The sequence below is a fragment of the Schistocerca gregaria genome, chromosome 9 (genome assembly GCF_023897955.1).
Source record: "Schistocerca gregaria isolate iqSchGreg1 chromosome 9, iqSchGreg1.2, whole genome shotgun sequence".
NCBI lineage: Eukaryota > Metazoa > Arthropoda > Insecta > Orthoptera > Acrididae > Schistocerca > Schistocerca gregaria.
The window spans coordinates 234,706,526-234,729,888 of record NC_064928.1 but is presented as its reverse complement, the minus strand read 5'-3'; the positions used below and the strand labels follow the sequence as shown (position 1 = coordinate 234,729,888).

At 42.6% G+C, this 23,363-nt stretch overlaps 1 protein-coding gene across 2 annotated transcripts in view; it reads right to left on the bottom strand.

Moving 5' to 3' along the window:
* The window catches only part of LOC126291922 (speckle-type POZ protein-like), an 82,635-nt gene that overhangs the window by 17,339 nt on the left and 41,933 nt on the right, over positions 1-23,363 (bottom strand). For both annotated transcript variants that reach the window (XM_049985655.1, XM_049985656.1), the window contains one exon: positions 13,668-14,125. In XM_049985655.1, coding sequence (XP_049841612.1) covers positions 13,668-14,125 — 458 coding nt within the window. The remainder of the gene's footprint in view (positions 1-13,667; positions 14,126-23,363) is intronic.

Genomic DNA, 23,363 nt, shown 5'->3' with positions numbered 1-23,363 from the left:
ATGGCGGTCATCATTTGTTAACTGGCCATCACTGCGCTGCAACAGTATCCAAAGTCGTGGTAGTCAGCCAACAAACCGACCACAATTGCCCCAACAGTATCCACATTGTATTCATGACATATGATGAAATGTGATAAAAAATTTTGTAAAAATGTTTACGTATGGGGTAACCTGTTACAATTTTGTTATCATATGGGACAACTACTTAGAATTTTGCTGTAACACAATGATTTATGGGGTAATTTGTTACAATTTTGCTACAACAGGGGTAATTTGTTATAAAACTGTGAATACTCTAGGTCCAAAATGTCGGAGTCTGCATTGTGTGGTAGCACGCTTTAGCATTACCAGCTGAAGATAACAAACATTTTGTACTCTAATGTTGAGTCCCTATAATGTTTGGCCGATTTTGAAATTAGTTGAATGTGGATACTTGAAAGGATAAAAACCCCCATCCCCTTACTTATGTGAATTTGTATTACAACTTTTGAAAATGCTATTTTACACAGTGTTACGTAGTCTCCGTTATGTGAGGTTACATGTTAGCATTATCAGCAGAAGATCACAAACATTTTGCACAACAGGATACAAGTCACTGTTGTGTTGTCTGTCTTTGATGTCAGTGTTACTCCAACTAAGACCAGTTTTTCACAAATAAAACAGATGATTACAACAAGAGAATAACATTGTTTGCTTTGGTATAAAGAACAAACTATTATCACACTTTAAGCTGTAAGTTAATCACGTTAATGGCATATGTGTTTTATGAAGTTATACAGCAAATTTTTACTTATTTTGATAAATAATGCAGACAATTTAGGTTACTTTAATGGCTAATACAACTACTGAAGCTAAGCTCATCATTAAGTGCTTCTTGAACCCTAAGTTAGATTAGTAATGCTATTAATGTGAGCCACATGTAATTATTATTTTTTTAAATTTTACAGTACAATTAAGTTACATTTGTACTGCAACATGGGATTTGCACTCTAAATATGATGTAGTATGAGTAATAACTTTTAAGATTTTGAACTTCTGTTTCTTTTTGGAAGCTCGTTTACTCAAGTTTTGTTACGTTTACATCTTATATTTTGTACATAGTGAAGTTCTCATTGCATATGAAGAATATATGTAGTTTAATTAATACAACACATAAATGATCTCATCAAACTGCAACAACTTAGTAGCACTTATCGTCCAAAGTTTTTTGAAAATGTAATGCTGGGACACAACCATGGCACCACAGGGTATGATCAAACGTAACAGAAACCTTTATTAGTTAGTCAATAACATTGATTGTATTTTTCTAGTCTCATGTATTGTCTTCCTTGCCTCAAAAATGGTGCTTGGTGAGTTAAAGCATTACTAAAAAGTAGTTGATAATAGTTTGATTTTTGTACCACAAGTAACATAGCCTCCAATCGAAATACCAATACCTATACATTTGTGAGTTTTCTGGGTGTAGCGACTGACCACGCACAGAAAACTCCAACCAATTATGATCAGGCACTTTTATTAAGTCAGAGTAATTACATAAAACACAAGAAAAACACTACAGAAATTCACAACATGCACATTGCAACTGAAGTCCACCAGACCAAACCAAAGAACCATGAGACCCCCGGAGACTGTTTAGTCTGCACTTCGTAGGTGGCAGTTACTTGTGGTTGAGGGTCCCCCTGCCCCTTTCCCCCCAGGACTGTGGAGCACTGGGGGAAGGACATGGGCGTCTTCCTGTGTATTGGTGTTGTGGGATGCACACTGGTTGGTAGAGGCGTGTGCGAAGAGTCTGTGCAGAGTGGACTAGCATTGGTATAGTCCACCATCCAGTGGGGGGGGGGGGGGGGGGGGGGGGGGGGCGGATTGGTCGACCTGCACACGTGAACTGGTCTGGCACGGAAGATGTATGTGTCGTAGTACAGGGGGAGAGGGGAATGCGAATCTTGAGCATCCCATCGGTGCTGAATGTCGCAGCTGTGCCAGCCGTATCCACCCCATTGGGGATGGGGACTGTGCGCAGGATAGTGATATGTGACACGGGGGTGGACTTGCATGAAGTGTCCCCTACGTGGAGGACAAAGATGGATTCCTCGTGGAGCTGCAAGGAAAGCTCATAGCATGGACACTCAGAGGTGTTGATTGAGATGCAGATTTCGTCGACAGTGGACATAGGGGGCACTAGCAGAGGTGGTGGAGAAAAATAATTTAGTTCAGGAGAAACACTGGAACACTCTGTGGGGGCTTTGCCTGCCGACACTTGTGATGGGCTAATGTCACACACAACATGATTGGGCCTGAGGTTGTGGATTGTCATGTGCAGTGCCGGAGTGAAACAAGGGTAGAGTATCGTCACACGCAACTGAGCTGCCCATGGGTGTAGGCTCGGGGTACATATGATCACGGTGGGGCACAGGGGAGTGGGCAGTCTGTATGAGCTCGGAGTCATCACCTGACAGAGGTACACTTGACTTGAGAGAGTGTGGTACAGATTCCTCCATCATCCAGGCTGGTTTCACACATTCAAGGGAAACTGTTTGCCGACAGCCACTACTTTATACAGGCCAGAGCAAGGTGGCTGTAATACTGGTTTGACTGTGTCATCCCGTAACATAACGAACTGGCAAGAGTCCAGCGCCGAATGCAGAAAGACCTGAGGACGGGTGTGCAGGCATGGAGGAGACGTGTGGATTGCAGCTACGTGTGTCCGGACAAGCTCAACTAGGGTGGGTAGGTTGTACAGGCGTACAATTGCTTCGTTGTTGACGAACTCTGCAGGGAGAACTAGGGTCTCACCATACAGGACCCCCGCAAGTGAAGACTGGAGGTCTGTCTTGTAAGCCGTGCATATTCGTAACATAACCCAGGGAACGGCATCGGACCACTCACCACTTTGGCACATAAGGCCCGCTTTCAAGGTCCTGTGCCACCGCTCGACCAGTCCCTTGCTCTGTGAGTGGTAAGCCGTAGTGCAGAATCTATCCACCCCATAGAGTACACTGAGTTTGTTAAACAGCACGGATTCAAGTTGCCTTCCCTGGTGGTGATGGATGTAGAGCAGCTGAATAGAGCTTTCCGGGATGATACGAATGTGCGTCCTACATCTACATCTACATCTACATCTACATTTATACTCCGCAATCCACCCAACGGTGTGTGGCGGAGGGCACTTTATGTGCCACTGTCATTACCTCTCTTTACATTCGTGATCTCCTCGGTAGGTGTAAGTAAGGGGAAGCAATATATTTGATACCTCATCCAGAAACGCACCCTCTCGAAACCTGGCGAGCAAGCTACACCGCGATGCAGAGCGCCTCTCTTGCAGAGTTTGCCACTTGAGTTTGTTAAACATGTCCGTAACGCTATCACGGTTTCCAAATAACCCTGTGACGAAACGTGCCGCTCTTCTTTGGATCTCCGTCAACCCGATCTGGTACGGATCCCACACTGACGAGCAATACTCAAATATAGGTCGAACGAGTGTTTTGTAAGCCACCTCCTTTGTTGATGGACTACATTTTCTAAGGACTTTCCCAATGAATCTCAACCTGGTACCCGCCTTACCAACAATTAATTTTCTATGATCATTCCACTTCAAATCGTTCCACATATTTTACAGAAGTAACTGCTACCAGTGTTTGTTCCGCTATCATATAATCATACAATAAAGGATCCTTCTTTCTATGTATTCACAATACATTACATTTGTCTATGTTAAGGGTCAGTTGCCACTCCCTGCACCAAGTGCCTATCCGCTGCAGATCTTCCTGCATTTCGCTACAATTTTCTAATGCTGCAACTTCTCTGTATACTACAGCATCATGCGCGAAAAGCCACATGGAACTTCCGACACTATCTACTAGGTCATTTATATATATTGTGAAAAGCAATAGTCCCGTAACACTCCCCTGTGGCACACCAGAGGTCACTTTAACGTCTGTAGACGTCTCTCCATTGATAACAACATGCTGTGTTCTGTTTGCTAAAAACTCTTCAATCCAGCCACACAGCTGGTCTGATATTCCGTACCCTCTTACTTTGTTTATCAGGCGACAGTGCGCAACTGTATCGAACGCCTTCCGGAAGTCAAGAAAAATAGCATCTACCTGGGAGCCTGTATCTAATATTTTCTGGGTTTCATGCACAAATAAAGCGAGTTGGGTCTCACACGATCACTGTTTCCGGAATCCATGTTGATTCCTACAGAGTAGATTCTGGGTTTCCAAAAACGACATGATACTCGAGCAAAAAACATGTTCTAAAATTCTACAACAGATCGACGTCAGAGATATAGGTCTATAGTTTTGCGCATCTGCTCGACGACCCTTCTTGAAGACTGGGACTACATGTGCTCTTTTCCAATCATTTGGAACCTTCCGTTCCTCTAGAGACTTGCGGTACACGGCTGTTAGAAGGGGGCAAGATCTTTCGCATACTCTGTGTAGAATCGAATTGGTATCCCATCAGGTCCAGTGGACTTTCCTCTGTTGAGTGAGTCCAGTTGCTTTTCTATTCCTTGGACACTTATTTCGATGTCAGCCATTTTTTCGTTTGTGCGAGGATTTAGAGAAGGAACTGCAGGGCGGTCTTCCTCTGTGAAGCAGCTTGGAAGAAGGAATTTAGTATTTCAGCTTTACGCGTTCCATCCTCTGTTTCAATGCCATCATCATCCCGAAGTGTTTGGATATGCTGTTTCGAGCCAGTTACTGATTTAACGTAAGACCAGAACTTCCTAGGATTTTCTGTCAAGTCAATGCAATGTCCTGCAGGGGTTTTGCCTCCACCCAACGTGTAACACGGCCAGTGACAGACAGGATATAACCGAAACCATCAAACAAGGGTAACGGTCCTATGGTGTCCAGATACACATGACGGAAGCTGCCTTTCGGGATGCTGAATCAACCTAAACTGGGCTGTGTGTGTTTGCCGACTTTGCTGCACTGGCACTGTACACAAGCAAAAGCCCAAGTGCGACAATCCCTCTTCACACCCAGCCACACAGAGTGTTCTGTAACAAGGCACATAGCAACCTTAACACCAGGATGTTAGAGGTTATGTACTGTAGTAAATACTTGGTGATGCAATGTGCGATAGGCTGGGCGGTGCCCAAGGACGTATCGCACCACAGTGGCTTGACCGAGCCTGATAAGTTGTGGGAAACGATCTGGAGGGAAGTATCTGGGTCCTGTCAGAGGAGGTTGTGCAATTCAGTATCATTGTCCTGTACGTGGGCTGTTCATCAAAATTAATGGGGGACGAAATTGCAGTGACACGTAATAGGTAGTCAGCCACCACATTTTCTCAACCTTGGATGTAACGGATGTCTATCATGTATTGGCAAATTAAGCCCATCTGCCGAAACCTACATGGGGGAAGGCCAACAGCGGGATTACGGATAGCTTCCGCGAGGGGAGGACGGTCTGTGAAAATTGTTATGTTCCTTCCTTCAATGTCAGCAGAAATATTTTACAGCTTCATAAACCACAAGTAATTCTCTGTCAAATGCTGGCCATTTACGTTGAGCCGTCGATAGTTTTTTGGAAAGGAAACCAAGTCATCATGTTGTGTCACCAACGTGCTGTAATAGAGATGCAGGCATCTGAAAAATGGTGGGCGAGAGTGACACCAAAACACTTATTTAAGGTCTTCAAAAGCTCTCACCATGTTGACAGACCACTGTACTCGGTGTTTGCCCGACGTTTATTTCCAGCCAATGCGTCAGTCAAAGGGGCTTGAATAGCTGCCACCATCGGCAGGTTACGATGGTAGAAATTGATAGATCCTAATAACTGGCAAAATTCACGAAATGACACTGTGAGAGGTAGATAGCGAATGCAGTCAACTCACTCCTGACGGGTGCATATACTTTCAGAGGAGACTGTGTACCCAAGAAAAGTGACAGCAGTGCAGCAGAGTTCTGACTTGTAATTACTGATCTAGACTCCATTATGTTTCAGTAAGTCATGCATCATGGCCAGGTGGAGCTCTAGTTCTCAGTCAGAGGAGGAAAAAATGAGTATGTCATCAATGTATGCATAACAATACATGCAGTGAGTCTATAAAACATTGCCAAGTTTGGGCCGTGTTTTTCAGACCATAAGGCATGTAACAAAATTCTTAGACGCCAAAAAGTTTTTTTGGAACTAAATGTACGGGCAAAGACCAGTTACTGTCTGACGGACAAACAATATCTGCCCGCAGAAGTGCCTCCCCTGTGGCCTTAGCGAGGTGTAGCTCATGTGGCGGCAGTCAGCATGCTTTATGACGCACTGGTGGCCCGTCTGTTGCGACATTTGTGTGTCATGCCATTTGTGATAGCGTTCAGCTGGGCTGGCAAATTCACTCAAGGGGCAACGTGAATGGGAGTCGGTAGCACGTGAGAGTCACTAACCTGATGTGCTGGAGGAGCTGTCCACGTCGGTGGTGACAAAGTTCCATGTGGTGTGTCTCCAGTGTCTGAGGGCAGTATATTGCTCCCTCCTACATATATCTCGCGAAGAGACCATGAGGATAAAATCAGAGAGATTAGAGCCCACACAGAAGCATACCGACAATCCTTCTTTCCACGTACAATACGAGACTGGAATAGAAGGGAGAACCGATAGAGGTACTCAGGGTACCCTCCGCCACACACCGTCAGGTGGCTTGCGGAGTATGGATGTAGATGTAGATGTAGATGGCGTTGACAGGTGTTGCATGAGGCATCATGCCTCTGTGAGGGCTTGCGTAGCCGATGATATAGCGCGGTTCAGTTCGGCATTGCAAGTTAGTGCGGAGAGCGTCGACTGCAGAGTGCTCGGACTGAAGCTGGGCAATGGAAGTTGTGAGGCTGTCTGCCAGTGAACCAGTGAAGAGCACTCGATGAGAGCAGTGTCAAAATCATTGGGGAGCTAAGGGGGAGGGAGACTGAGGAGGCGACTGAACAAGCAATGCGTGGACGAGGTATGGTGCGATAAAGCAGCCGAATGGAGGCCTGGAGACAGTCCGAAATGAAAAAGGAAGTCAGTGCCTAATACTGGGTCTTCTATGTCAGCCATGTAGGAGGACCAAATGAACTGTTTGCCTGGTACGAGTGCAATAGGTTAACTCGGCCAAACCATCAACACGAAGTTGCAATTTATTTGCTGCTTGAAGGAACAGTTTGGCTGGTGTTGTGTTCTTTACGGTAAATGTGGGAGGTACGACACTAGTGTGTGCTCTGGTATAGATGAAAAATACCAGCACAAACCTAAAGCCAAGACACACAGACATCCTAATGAGGTCGGTGATCTGACAGATTGCAACATCTGTAGCCGCCGTTGCATGCATCCACAAGCCGTCGCGCCTACTGCAGACCATGTGCGGCATTTGGGAATGCGCAGGGCGGATGGCAGTTGCAAGTGGCGTCACTGTAAGAGGAGCGAAACCAGCATATGCGTGAGTCAGCTGCACTCCTCCCGCCAGCCAAAGCGTCAGGCAAGGGGAAGGCGCTAGCCCGGTTGGGGTGGGAAGAGGCTGGTGCCGGCTCGTCGCGTTCCCGATCTTGGCTGCCAGATGGCTGTTGTCCCATGTGCTGTCCCCAATTTGTCCCATGTTCTCTCCGCAATACGCATGTGCCCGGCCTCTAACACCCAACAGTGGAAGTATACTCACAGGATTGTGAACCTCGGCAGTATTAGGCGCTGTGCTGTGCGGAGAGGCGTGGCGGTGCCGAATAATGGTGTATGCCTGGTCTGCCAGCCACAGTATATCCTCGAGTGGTGTTGTGGTATGTGGGAGAAAATGTAATTGTAGTTCTTGCGGCAGTTTCACCAAGCACAATGCCCAGAGTGCTAAGTTCGGCAAGATCCCGGTACTGACCTGTGCATGCAAGTGTCGCCACAGCTGTAAAGGGGTTCTGTCACCTAATGTCTTGTCATAAATAATGCTGTGAATCTTATCTGCTGGCAGACGAGAAAGACGTTCGATGAGTAGTGCACTGGCAGAGGCATATTTGTTGCTCTCAGGTGGATTCAGCAACAAGTCACTGATCAGATCAGGGTGGTCATGTAGGTGCTTCATTGAACACACAAAACCAGTGCTGTCATCCGCAATACCGTGTATGTCCAACATATTGTCCACCAAGGTAAACCACGCCACTGGGTTGTCCGGTTGTAATGGCGGCAGCTTTGGATAATGACCAGGAACCAGTGCTTGCGGGGCTGTAGGAAAGGCACGTATCATACGGGCATTCTGCACTGTGTTCACTGATGCAAACTGTGGCTCAGTGACAGGTGACGTGTTTCGTTGGACGTCCATTAGCTGTGCAGGCGAGCTGTGATATCCAGTCCTTGTAGGCAAGAAATCTGTACGTTCACACGATGAGCACGGCACACAAGGATCAGCGGCCAATGCACGCGAAATCTCGAGCAGAGCCACGAAATTGCAATTGGGCGCCAAGTGATAGGGCGGATAGGAGTGATAGGGCAGGAGCGTTGATCGAGGTGTGCGTGGATGGCCAGGCTCGGTTGATGCATGTGTCCCTTCGATCAGCACGGAGGGGGAGATATTAAACGGCGGACCGCTCTAAGAAGTGGGCCGCCATGTGTGTGGACCCCAAAACTAGATAGCTGTGTGGACCCCAAAACTAGATAGCTGTGTGGTCCGTGTTGTGCAGCAGAATCGCGGGTGAGGGGTTTCTGGGGATCTTGTGCTGGAGGAGCGTTCTGTCAAGCTTAGAATGCCATAGAAAGTGTCCGCACTGATGCGTATAGCACCCAGTGTGGTGTGCCGGCAGAAGTTAGAGTCATCTGGCTGGTTGAAGCAAACAAGAGAGATACAAACATTCCAGGTGTATTAGTAGTGCACGGGGTGAAGTGTTGCCCTTCACAATCGAATGTCCATTCTGTGGTTGCGGTGTCCTGCACTCCTGGAAAAACTGGACGCTGCTACATTGTCTGTTGGCATGAAACCGGTGATACACAATGAGCGATTGCAATGTCTTTTCGTGACTTGGGGTCACCACTGTGGGTTTTCTGGCTGCAGTGGCTGGTCACGCACAGAAAACTCCAATTATGATCAAGCACTTTTATTAAGTTCGAGTAATTACACAAAACACAAGGAAAACACTACAGCAATTCATAACATGCACATAGGAACCGAAGTCCACCAGACTGAACCAAAGAACCCAGAGATCCCAAAGACTGTTCCCTCTGCACTTCGTAGGTGGCAGTTACTCGAGGTCAATGGTCGCCACACATATTTAGACACAATTTAGACATGAAAATAGCATTATGGAACTTACTTATTTTGAGAGAACACAGCCACGTTTTAGTTGTTAGGTGAGACAAGCTAATAACATTGCTACACTTGACATATAATTTTGGGTGTGTATGTGTTTGTTTGTTTTAGTGTGCGTGTGCATGTGTTTGGGGGTGGGGGTGGGGTGAAGGGGGGGCAGCGTGTGCTTATGTATATTTTGGATATGGCATTAGTAAATTTTAGGACCCATTGTGCCTTACACCAAATGCAGTTCAATATCGAAGTACAATGGTAGTCAAGTGGTGCTTAACCAGTGAGTTTTATCACTAGTGCTGAGTTATGCCAATACTATTAATATCTTTAATTATGTTTGACAAATAACCAGTTCTACATCTACATCCATACTCCGCAAGCCACCTGACAGTGTGTGGCAGAGGGTACCCTGAGTACCTCTATCCGTTCTCCCTTCTATTCCAGTTTTGTATTGTTAATGGAAAGAAGGATTGTCGGTATGCTTCTGTGTGGGCTCTAATCTCTCTGATTTTATCCTCATGGTCTCTTCGCGAGATATACGTAGGAGGGAGCAATGTGCTGCTTGATTCCTCGGGGAAGGATGTTCTCGAAACTTCAACAAAAGCCCGAACCAAACTACTGAACGTCTCTCCTGCAGAGTCTTCCACTGGAGTTTATCTATCATCTCTGTAACGCTTTCGCGATTAGTAAATGATCCTGTAATGAAGTGCACTGCTCTCTGTTGGATCTTCTCTTTCTCTTCTATCAACCCTATCTGGTAGGGATCCCACACTGCTGAGCAGTATTCAAGCAGTGGGCGAACAAGCGTACTGTACCCTACTACCTTTGTTTTCGGATTGCATTTCCTTAGGATTCTTCCAATGAATCTCAGTGTGGCATCTGCTTTTCCGACGATCATCTTCATATGATCATTCCATTTTAAATCACTGCTAATGCCTACTTCCAGATAATTTATGGATTTAACTGCTTCCAGTTGCTGACCTGCTATATTGTAGCTAAATGATAAAGGATCTTTCTTTCTATGTATTCGCAGAACATTACACTTGTCTACATTGAGATTCAATTGCGATTCCCTCCACCATGCGTCAATTCGCCGCAGAGCCTCCTGCATTTCAGTACAATTTTCCATTGTTACAATCTCTCAATACACCACAGCATCATCCGCAAAAAGCCTCAGTGAACTTCCGATGTCATCCACAAGGTCATTTACGTATACTGTGAATAGCAACAGCCCTAAGACACTCCCCTGTGGCACACCTGAAATCACTTTTACTTCGGAAGACTTCTCTCCATTGAGAATGACATGCTGTGTTCTGTTAACTAGGAACTCTTCAATCCAGTCACACAATTGGTCTGATAGTCCATATGCTCTTACTTTGTTCATTAAACGACTGTGGGGAACTGTATCGAACGCCTTGCGGAAGTCTGGAAACATGGCATCTACCTGGGAACCCGTGTCTATGGCCCTCCGAGTCTCATGGAAGAATAGTGCGAGCCGGGTTTCACACAATCGTCTTTTTCGAAACCCATGCTGCTTCCTACAGAGTAGATTTCTAGTCTCCAGAAAAGTCATTATACTCGAACATAAAACGTGTTCCAAAATTCTACAACTGATCGACGTTAGAGATATAGGTCTATAGTTCTGCACATCTGTTCGACGTCCATTCTTGAAAACGGGGATGACTTGTGCCCCTTTCCAGTCCTTCGGAACGCTACGCTCTTCTAGAGACCTAGGGTACACCGCTGCAGGAAGGGGAGCAAGTTCCTTCGCGTACTCTGTGTAAAATCGAATCTGCCAACTTGCGTACTGTCTCCATGGCTATATAACATTTTTAACTTTCGTACCAGCACAATCTTGCACTTTTAAATTTCCCACCAACACCACCTTGCATTTCAGTGCCTTTAGCACAATTATAAATTTTGATTTTCGAATTTTCCTCCACAAACATCTGGATTTTTTCAGCAACTGCTGTGCCAAGCCGGCCGCGGTAGCCGTGCGGTTCTGGCGCTGCAGTCCGGAACCGCGGGACTGCTACGGTCGCAGGTTCGAATCCTGCCTCAGGCATGGGTGTGTGTGATGTCCTTAGGTTAGTTAGGTTTAAGTAGTTCTAAGTTCTAGGGGACTTATGACCTAAGATGTTGAGTCCCATAGTGCTCAGAGCCATTTGAACTAAATTTTCTGTGCCAACTAGTAGCAGATGCTTGAACTGTGTTTCCAAGTTGTCACAGCCATTGCCTGTGTTTCATTGAAATATTGCAGTAAAATACAGGAAGGTTATGGTTCAGCACTCCACCAAGGAGAAAATTATTATAAGGCACACATCCCAATAGGAGGAAGACAAAGAAGCAAACAGAATGTCAACTTCAAAGGTATTGTTGAAGAAAACTACAAAAACATAGATTTGAGATGCTATACAAAAATGTGATGTCTGTCACTGCAGAATGTCAGTCCAGTTGAAAGTTGGCTGAGGTTATTGGATGCACATACTTTTATAACTCTAACTTTCATCATTTATTTAGGAATAAAGGTGACAAAAAGGTACAGAGCCGAGCTAACTTTCGGGACACACACACACACACACACACACACACACACACACACACACACACACACACACGTCTACCTACACTGTGCTCAGTCGACTGCTCTTTCCTAGCCCATGGCCCATGCTTGCTACTATAACTTCAGCCTTCAGCAGATTGAATTCCTGTTGAAGCAAAGATACCTTGTCAGTATCAGTACATCTGAGATAGAAAAGTCTTTGGGTCTGGACAAGGCATACATTACTTTGCTCTGGTGAAGTTGGCCAGGGAATATGAATATGACCTCAGCTTCCATTTACGGAGATAACAGGTAACAAGTCTAGGGTAGTGAGAAGATTTATTCTTGACGAGTTAGGCTGTATGGGCTAGCTTTGAGTTTTTTTAAGGAAAGCCTTCATTTTTCTTACTCATTTTCCAAAAGGGCTTCTGCCTACCTCTTATTTAATAGATTTAATAATTTAATGCTGAGCTTTTTGAACAATATGACCTTACTACCAGAACAGAATTGTTATAAGCCTCTTTATGGCAAATACATGTGACTACACACTGGAACTACATGTTTTATGGACCCAGAATCTTTCTTAATCCAACATACATAATGTGCGTTAATTGTGCCAAAATTAAATCCACAATTTGGTGGTATTATGTTCATGTAATTTCTATTAGTTGGTTTTCATATGTCTTACACTGGAACCTTAATGTGTATCCCAGATACATGTAAGTTTAGCTGGTCTCTATCAGTGGACCACAGGCTACACGCATTCTCATAATCATGGGTAGCATCAGGCATTAATTTTCACAATGTCTTAACTACTGTTTCGCTGCTAAGGATCTCAGGTTCAAATCCCTGTCTCGCCATAGAGATTTAGGTTTTCTATGATTTCTCTCAATTGCTTACTGTGAATAATAGGATAATTATATTGAAACTGGATGGCAAATTTCCTTCTTTCCTCGATATGAGTGTGCTCCAGCTCTAAAGACCTTGCCATCAGTAGGGCACTGAACCATGATCTTCCTTCCTTTCTATCACAGCTCAGTAAAACACAGGCTCGCCCACTTAAATGTTTCAGTGCTATTATCTTCAGAACGAAAACAGATATTGAAAAACAATTTTCCGTGGAATGAAAATAAATACTATGAGAGGTTCTGAAATGTAAGCAAATATTACTTTCAACAGAAACTTTTCTTTAATGAACAACACGTATTATTTCTTTCCCAATGAATAACATGAAAAATCACAAAAAGAATGGTGTCACTTAAATCACAATATGTAAATAACAGCCTGATAAATTGCAAAACAAGGTTGATGCTCAAAATAAATGAAATGTATTGCTACTATACATCTTGAGATGCAAGCGTGAACCACCTGTTGCTCATAATTGTGATGCGATTGACATACGTAACCTTACTTTCACTGTTATTATGAGGGCTAAAAGTAATAATGGGGTTTCCTGCCAAAAACATAGATCAGTGGGGATACATATTTCATGATGTGGGACAGCACAACTTCATTTTGCAATTTCTCAGGATATAATTTATGTATTGTGTTGAAACCAATGTCATTATTTCTGAGATTTTTCACATTATTGATTGCATAAGAAATAATAAGGAGCATCTGCTTACGTTTTAGAAAGTCTCACAGTATTTACTTTTATGTGTTCCTGCCTTACATTCATACCTGTGGAAGTCATTTTTCATTATCTATTGTTGTCCAGAGATATTTGCACAATAACATTTAAGTGCGTCACCCTGTATACGGCAGAAATTCATTTACTCTATCTGATGCACTGTCCAGGAGTCCCAGCAACAATAAAGTATCATAAAATTGAACGTGTGACACATCCTGCTGTATTTACGGTGTTCAGAGATCAAACCTGTTGGCGAGGGCAAGCAACTCCTCTGGCATCTCAGAGAGTGACGGAGTCTGGTCAGTGTAGATGTAGCAAAGAAGCTCCTTGACCTCACGTGGCTCCACTTCTCGCATGTGAAATATGTGGCCTGACTTAGTGGCAACCTCAGGTGACTTCAACATGGAGGCAAAGACTCGGCTGCGTGCGCGCAGGAGCGTCGAGTGTGCCATCAGCGACACTTTACTGGAACCGGCCAACAGCGTGACATCGGCATCTTCCTTCAGCTTTAGCAGTGTTGCCAAATCGTCCTTGAGAGTATTGGTGGTCCCAGGAGCTGACTCCACAACACTGCTCACCACTAACACCTCACTCTCCAGCAGCAGCTTGTCTGACTGTGCAGCCTTAGGTATGGTGAAGCCTTGTAGGATCTGCTTCCTCATCACCTCACCCACTTTGAACAGTTCAGACTCTATGGCAGGCAGCTGTCAACACAAAAATTACATTTATTAATCCTGAGTCCTGATGACAATCAGTTCAGCTTCATCAAAGCTAAAAGCTAAAGGCACCAGAAAGTGACTTTTGGTGCTGCATTTGGTAATGGAGGCCACACTTAGGATAAATCAAGATACCATCATAGAAGTTATCTACACAGGAGTTGAGTTACAGTGTGCTGCAGGTAAATTGCTTGTCTTTGGTATATTATGAATAAACATTACTTATGACTACTGCTCCATTACTGTGATTCCTGTAAATAATAAATACGAACAAGATCACAGCAGTCATTTGAGCTGTGGAATGTGTGAATATGAGTTAAATAAAACAGACCAGACTCTTCACATTTTTATCACACAGAAAATAAGAACATTGCATTTACTGCTGATTAAATTTTTTCTGAATATGTTATTAAAACCTGCAATTCACTGCATTGTTGCATGAATTTTCCTTCAAATGGTCTGATGTTAGTGGTGAAGTGGGTGCTTCACTGAGTAGGTGGGAAAGAAGACAAAGAAAACCAGGGGTTGGGAGCAGACACCAGAGTCATCAGAGGTATTGAATATTTCCCACATTTGTGATGATAACCATGATAATGATTACAACAACCAGTCTACAGAATTCACACCTACACATAGTAAAGGGCATAATGTGTTATGTTACATTTGAAATTGTGCTGCAGCTATATTTGTGATGGCCATTTATCCAAGAAATAAGTATTCTAAAAATTACTGAAATGTGAAAATGAATATGATTACAGGTTCCACATTACTGTTTAAATGCACTTCTGCAATACAATTTTGTAAAAGAAATTTGCAGACAATTCAAGTGGTTACTATTTTCACTTGTGCATACATTTAGCTTCCCTTCTCAAGTGCACCATTTCCCAGCGACTGCAAATAATTACCCCCATGAGGTGAGGAATCACATTTTGCTGTATACCGTGTATTGGAATGCTTGCTTATATGAACGATGTAGCTAGCAGATCTGTAGTGCACCGACATGGTACAGGGATCTAATCATGTCTATGTTCTCCTTGGCATATTCTGCTAGATTGTTTATTTACAACCTGCTCCATTATAAGGGTTTGTAATACTACATGTATGGCCTGTGTGTCTGTGTGGAGTGTAATGTAACGTTTGTGTTAGATAATGATGATGATGATGACGACGATAGAAGAGAGAGGGTAAAACATGGTGCCAGCACACAGCCTACTCCTCGTGAATAGCACCATGGGGACCACCATGCGTAACGTCTCCTCCTGACGCACAGACCACCAACAACAATGCCATGTGCCCTCACTTCATGAGACACTGTAGAGAGGTTTAGTATTTAAACCAGGACATTGGCACAAATCTGGGAACCAGAAACTTTACACCACCAACTCTCCTCCCCTTGACAGCCAAATACTAACAGCGAAATTTTTTTCCACCACTAGGATTTGAACCGCCTTACCTCCAGGTCGAGCACCACCATACAAGTGTGTGTTAGTGAATTCAGCCATATTGTGGACCACCTCAGGAGCTATGCTTTGAAGCATTTTCTCAACAGTTTCCAGCAATTCTTCATTTTTCTTGCACAAATGTGGGGCCACATGGAATTTGATTGTTCCCTGTGATGTGTTTTCTGGTATGTTAAGATCTGGGTTTTGTGCAGGTCTTTCAATGGAGCTGAGGATTTGCTGAACCACACCATATCCTGTGGCCTCAAATTCCTGAACAGGTAAAAATATGCTGGATCTCCATCCTTGCCTTTGAGCAGGGGTATTTATGACATCTGCAATATATCCAAACAAGAATTCCCATTCACGTACCCTACAAATAAACAAAGTCTGCACAGTTATCGTGATGACACCCCCCGCCCACATAATAACACGTGCTGCATCCCTTTCTAACTCTTGCACACAACGGACATATTCCGCAGATCAGAAACCACATTCCTCCTATGTACTCTGCACAATACATCGCACAGCACAGGAAATCTCTTGGGTGAGAAGTGGCATTTGGCAACAGTGCCAACAAAACATGGCAGGCTGCAACTCAGTGCTATATGTCATTATCTGGTAATTTATTCACAGACTTCATTCAGCATTAATACTTTCATTTTCAATTCTTTTTTATGTGGTTAACCACTTCTCACCTCAGCTGCTATTTTCAGATTTCCCAAACTGTACAGTCAATAGGAATAAAGGAACTTATTGGACACCTTGTACAATATATACAAATATCAATATGAAGGATAACTAACAGAGAAATGCTCTGGTTGAAAAAAAAATCAGGCAGGCAAGCAGTCCTCCTCTCTTGCTAATCAGCCTGAATGTGGATGATAAAAACCACAGAAATAAGAGAAACTTGACTTGTGGGATTAAAATTCTGGATGGAACTACAGTAGATCAGTAATAAGTTTTGCTGAAGACATTGCTATCCCCAAATAAAGTGAGGCAGGATTACAGGACCTGCTGAATGAACCCAACAAAATATAGACTGAAAATACACCAAAGACAGACAAAAGAAATGAAGAGCAGTAAAAATGATATTAGCAAAAAACTTAACATCAAAACTGGAGATTGAGCAATAGACAATAGGAAGGAAATATACTATCTCAGAAGCTCGAACGAAGTAAAAAGAATAACAGAAAAGCACAAGTAGAGCAAGCATTCACTGCCAGCAGTAGTTTACTAGTAGTAAACACATGCTTCAATTTGAGAAACAGTTTTGTGAGAATGCACATGGCATTCAGGACTGTATGTGTAAGAATGTACTTTTCTAAAATGGAATAGAAGAGAAACTAAGAAATTGAAATGTGGTGTCACAGAAGTATGCCAAAAATTTGATGAACTGATAGTTTCATAAATGAGGACAGGTGCAGTGTATCATATTAAGACTGTATATTTTGCAATGTTTATCACAGATAAAATGTTCACATAAAAATCCAGAGGCACTATGTGTGTGAGAACTTAAGACAGTCTGCGATGGTTTACTATTGTACTTGGTGGTGTGAAGAAGTTTTGCCTCTAGTCTTCACCTTGACTTACAACTATGAGAAGGTACTGCTATTGTATTCTGCTTATGGCAATAAATGCGATACTTCTGAAATATACAGGATTGTGTTCAAAATGTAATTACACTCTTTGTCATGACTATGCACCTGCAATATTTAAGTAATATTTTCATTATTCATGGAGATTTCAGAAAGTCTAGAATACTACAGTGTGTTATACATTTAAGAGTCTATTTGACAAGCTCAGTAATTGAGAAGGTATACACTCACTTTTATTATGGTGTAAATTTGAGTCTGCAACTTTATGCAAATTATTCAATTTGTATTTACAGTAAAGTTAAATGGTTTCACGCCATATACCAATAGACAGAGTAAGCAAATATTTTACCATTTATTCTGCTTGTTGCATGCATTACACATTGTAATTGTCAATGTGTGACAGGAATAATTGTGAGCAATTAACAGATTTTGTTACTGAAGTTTATACAATATTTTCTGCTTCATAAACATATACTTTCTAAACCTGATTGAAGAAAACAAATCACTGAAAGTAAAAACAACAACAACAAACAGAAAGGAGACAGATGTTCAAGTAAATGAAAGTTACAATTAACATGATTTCATACTGGCATCAAGCACTCAATTACAATGCCTCAGAATTCAGCATAGTGGTTTTATAGCTATTTTACAGCATTTTCATACAGTAGTCAGTAATTTTGAATAGTTTGGAAGAGAAGCCTGGGCACCTATTCAACAATCATGTTAGTTGTCGTTAGATCGTTTCAAGTCTGAAGGCAATGGAACCACCATAAGTTGCAAGTTAATGAACAAGGGATTAATAGTTTTAAGTGGCTACTCTCTAACAAGGAAGAAAGTTCCAATTTAGAGGTTTCTATTAAATTCAGGTCATGGTAAAAAGAAGAGCATAAATGTTAAACATGGACCCTACCATAATAGGTAATGTAGTCAAACTTAATCCTGAAGTGGAAGGAACTACCACTTACAGGGATCAAACAACATATCCATTATTAGTACTATTTAAAAAAATTAGAACTGATGTCTTCCATGATACCTTTTTACTGAATCATTGAGGTGAATTCTCACTGAACAGAATATGATATGACTAAAATCCAGGCAACAGTTGTGAGTGCTGAACTTCCGACAAAGTGCGATGCTTGCTGAAAGTATTATCCGAAGATTTATCAGATTTAAAATTGGCAAATACCTGTATGCCTGAGGCTGTGCAAAAGTTAAAGGATGAAGTAGCTGAGGCTACACAATTGTAGTCCTAGCTGTCTGCAACTATTTAGCAGCTTCCCAATAACAAACACCTTGTCAAGGACATGAAAGCCAAAGGGACTTCTACTGGGCACTGTGTCATCTTCTGCCTTGCAGCTTCATGCAGATATGCTATGGAGGGGCATGCTGTCAGCACACTGCTCTACGGGCCATTTTGCAGGTTTTCTAGACCATGGAGCTGCTACTACTTGGTCACATACTTCAATTGGCATCATGAGGCTGAGTGTACCACATAACAGTACTACCACCAACGAAAAATCCTCGGCACTACCAGGAATTGAACCGAGCTCATCCACATAACAGCCAACTACACTGATCACACAGCTGTCCAATATGTGAACAATATTCCCGCCAAGCAGGAGTTATCAATACACAACCAGTTTGAATTGCAGAGAAAGCAGTTATCAGAAGAGCTCATTTCCTGGACGTCTGAGTGGGGCCAAAAATTTTTTCGCTTACATCACATAATTGCAAGAAGCTATTGGCAAAATTTCTAGTTTGATGATGGACAAATACAATCACTCCAATAATTGCCTGGAGAATGAGTTGAGTTAAGCAATTTTACATAAATTTGATTCAGATTTTTCACTATGGCAAAATTCAGTGAGTGAACAATTAAAAATCATTAAGAAGAAATTAGAAGAAGCGAAGGAGGTAGTGCAAGATGAAAAATAAGTTGCATGACTTTTCAGGGAAAATTTCGTTCCTGAACCCACACTGAACAAGATGCTGCGAGTGTAATCTGAGCTGTTAATTCCATTCTCACACAATTCACCATGTAATTGGGGGGGGGGGGGGGGGGGGGGGGGTGTTGTACCATTCTATACTTTTATGATGATGGAGAAGTATTTAATATGACACAGACAGTTTCAAGTACCTTTGCAAGACAAGAACAACATTCATCCTATCATATTTGTCACAACTTTTAGCAGAGCAGTGCCACCATCCTGGTAGGATACTCAAAGGATAGCATTTCTCAGCAGATTTATCCAGGGAGATGCCACATTATGGGCAATAGATGCTGAGGAATATTGTAGAACTTTGGTGAATTCCAAAACTCGCTTCTTGCCCAAATATTGGTCAGTTAGAGTGCAGGGGTGCCTACATAAACATGTTTCCCATCTGGAGCCATTCCAAGCATGCTAGGACAGCCTACGAAAGTAATTTGAAAAACATGTTTTGAGTATAATAGAGGGAAAAATTCCACGTGGGAAAAATATATATAAAGAAACAAAGATGCAGTAACTTACCAAAAGGGAAAGCACTGGTAAATAGACACAATAAAAAACACACAAACACACAAACACACACACAAATTTCAAGTTTTCGCAACCCAGTCTTGCTTCATCAGGAAAGAGGCAAAGAGGGAAGGAGAGGGAAACACGAAAGGATGTGGGTTTTAAGGGAGAGGGTAAGGAGTCATTCCAATCCCGGGAGCGTAAAGACTTACCTTAGGGGGAAAAAAGGACAGGTATGTCTGCCTTTGTCTGTATGTGTGCGTATAGGTGTGTGTGCACGCGTGCGAGCGCACAAGACGCACACGAGTGTATACCTGTCCTTTTCTCCCCCTAAGGTCAGTCTTTCCACTCCCGTGATTGGAATGACTCCTTACCATCTCCCTTAAAACCCACATCCTTTCGTCTTTCCCTCTCCTTCCCTCTTTCCTGATGAAACAACCTTGGGTTGCGAAAGCTTGAAATTTATGTGTGTGTGTGTGTGTGTGTGTGTGTGTGTGTTTTTATTGTGTCTATCTACCAGCACTTTCCTGTTTGGTAAGTTACAGCATCTTTGTTTTTTTATATATAATTTGAAAAATATTTGAACAAGACAAGGCTCCTCTGGGACAAATCTATGTTACAAAATGATGTGCTGAGGATATTAAAGGCACAGCTGCCCATATACATCTAGGAAAATTTGATAAATGTATGGGAACCAAACACTAAGGAGTTCACATCTGCTCTAGGTTACATAGAGTTAAGCCACAAGATGTGAAAGCTGTGTCACAGAATGTAAAGTTTCACAATAATAAAAACAAGAATAGTAACAACAACAACAACAACAACAACAACAACAACATTAACAAACAGAACCACAGTAATCACTTAAACAGCACAAGCAAAAACAAGATGACAACCAGTACAATCCAGGCTATATAAACCACAACAGCAATATCCATTGGCAGAATCACAGTGCCAACAAACAAATCAGGATTGGTGTAGTTTGATTCCTGACTGTTAAGTGGCAGATGACAAATGAACCATCCACATCTGCACAGGAAAACTAACTACGACCTGGTGGATGACATCGGAAGTTCACTGAGGCTTTTTGCAGATGATGCTGTGGTGTATCGAGAGGTTGCAACAATGGAAAATTGTACTGAAATGCAGGAGGATCTGCAGCGAATTGACGCATGGTGCACGGAATGGCAATTGAATCTCAATGTAGCGAAGTGTAATGTGATGCGAATACATAGAAAGATAGGTCCCTTATCATTTAGCTACAAAATAGCAGGTCAGCAACTGGAAGCAGTTAATTCCATAAATTATCTGGGAGTACGCATTAGGAGTGATTTAAAATGGAATGATCATATAAAGTTGATCGTCGGTAAAGCAGATGCCAGACTGAGATTCATTGGAAGAATCCTAAGGAAATGCAATCCGACAACAAAGGAAGTAGGTTGCAGTACGCTTGTTCGCCCAATGCTTGAATACTGCTCAGCAGTGTGGGATCCGCACCAGGTAGGGTTGATAGAAGAGATAGAGAAGATCCAACGGAGAGCAGCGCGCTTCGTTACAGGATCATTTAGTAATTGCGAAAGCGTTACGGAGATGATAGATAAACTCCAGTGGAAGACTCTGCAGGAGAGACGCTCAGTAGCTCGGTACGGGCTTTTGTTGAAGTTTCGAGAACATACCTTCACCGAAGAGTCAAGCAGTATATTGCTCCCTCCTACGTATATCTCGCGAAGAGACCATGAGGATAAAATCAGAGAGATTAGAGCCCACACAGAAGCATACCGACAATCCTTCTTTCCACGTACAATACGAGACTGGAATAGAAGGGAGAACCGATAGAGGTACTCAGGGTACCCTCCGCCACACACCGTCAGGTGGCTTGCGGAGTACGGATGTAGATGTAGATGTAGATGTAGAAGCCACGGAATGGCAGCTGAGGACTGGGGCAGGAGGCAGTGACCAACCAATCAACCTAGTTAGATATGATAAACAAGTGTGACATTCAGGACAAACTGTACTCTGACACCACTAACTGTAACAGTTGACATTACTGTGTCACTATCTGCACTGAATGCATACATAGGAAACATTCCAACCACAGGTCCCACTGTAAGGAAAGATATGTGAAGATATGGCTGTTCTAACCTTGACCATCAGTAACTGTAAGATACAGGGAGCAACAGGCACTGGGTTGTGCAGTGTGAAATGCCAAGCTCACGTGCTACTTTTAACATGAAATGTAATGAATTCAGGCATGTTTCTAGTAACTGATACTCTGGTTGCAGACTGTAATTTGGGGACAGAATTTCTCCACGAGTGAAAGGCTAATATTGACCTCTCCACAGGGAGATGCAAATTGGTTGTTGGTAGAATTGAGAGTTAGTATAGAAAGACAGTGGTCATCATAAATAGAGCCAAGACTTAAGAACTGAACTTATAAGCAGGAAGACAAATGGCTTAAATAGGCAGCAACCTGAAGTGACTACTGCTACTGATATAAAGCAGTAGTAGCAAATAAAGTAAGGAAATCTACATATTTAGGCAGTGGACAATATGCAGACTTAAACAGTATGTTGTTAAGTTATTCAAAGGTGTTGGAGGAGAGACAAAGTTTAATACAGGAACACTATTCCATATGAGACCTTTTGCCACACATCCTACTCCATTCCTTGGGTCAAAAGGACAGCTATCACAAGGGAGGTCAGAAAGATGCTAAAGCCTATTTATTAATATATTCTGGGACAAATGAAATGAATAATTTTTGCCTCATCAAGACCTAAAGGAATACTTCTAGTAGTATAAATGGGTAATTTAGATGTTTTGTAGAACAGCTATCTGCCAGAAAGTGTTTCACCAATTGGGTGTAAAAGATAAAGTACGTCCGTAATTGTCAAATTAGGAATATACGGATTATATTAACTGAGTTTTCCTATTGGTGAAGGAACACTAATTGCTAAGCAATTAGTGCTATCAAGGAATTAGTTTTAGTCTGGGTACACCAATGGACTGTGTCTTATAACAAACATAAGTGGTAGGCACTGAAGATAAAGAATTATACTTTGAGGTGGAGAAGAGCAATTTTGAGTCGGGCAGGGTGCAGTACAATAGATCTAGAGTTCTGAGCAGAGTTGATTTGCTGTTTATTATTTCTCTGTTTCACTCAGTTTTGCTGCCACTTGCATGCCTCGCTGAACGTGATGCAAGTGAGTTCAGTATGAATATGTGTAAGTAGTGACACATAACACACACTGCACTGTCTCCATCTGTGCACAAAATCAGGAAACACCAGGGAAAAGGTAAACAAGGAACAGCGAGGAGCAGAGGTGATGACAGCGTTTTTCCGATTAACAATGATTAGTTTGTGTTGGGTACATTAACTTCATGTAATCACAGAATAGTCTGCAAACACATGGGACTGGGACCGAAGACTTAGTTGTTCAACTGTGAGGATGCAAGGTGAATCGAGCAGATTTATGTATGCAGAATGACATTATCAACTTTAACGCGTTAGCTTGTGACATCACTGGTAAGTGAACTAATCTTATAGAGCAAATAAATAATGACTAAATGTAGCTGTGCGTACACGAGAAAAGTACAAGTGACATGTACTTTTTAGTAGCAACTTTGCTTCAAGCGATGCTGTCAATCATGAAGAAAAATTAACACGTGGCAATGCAGAAACTCTACGCATTCC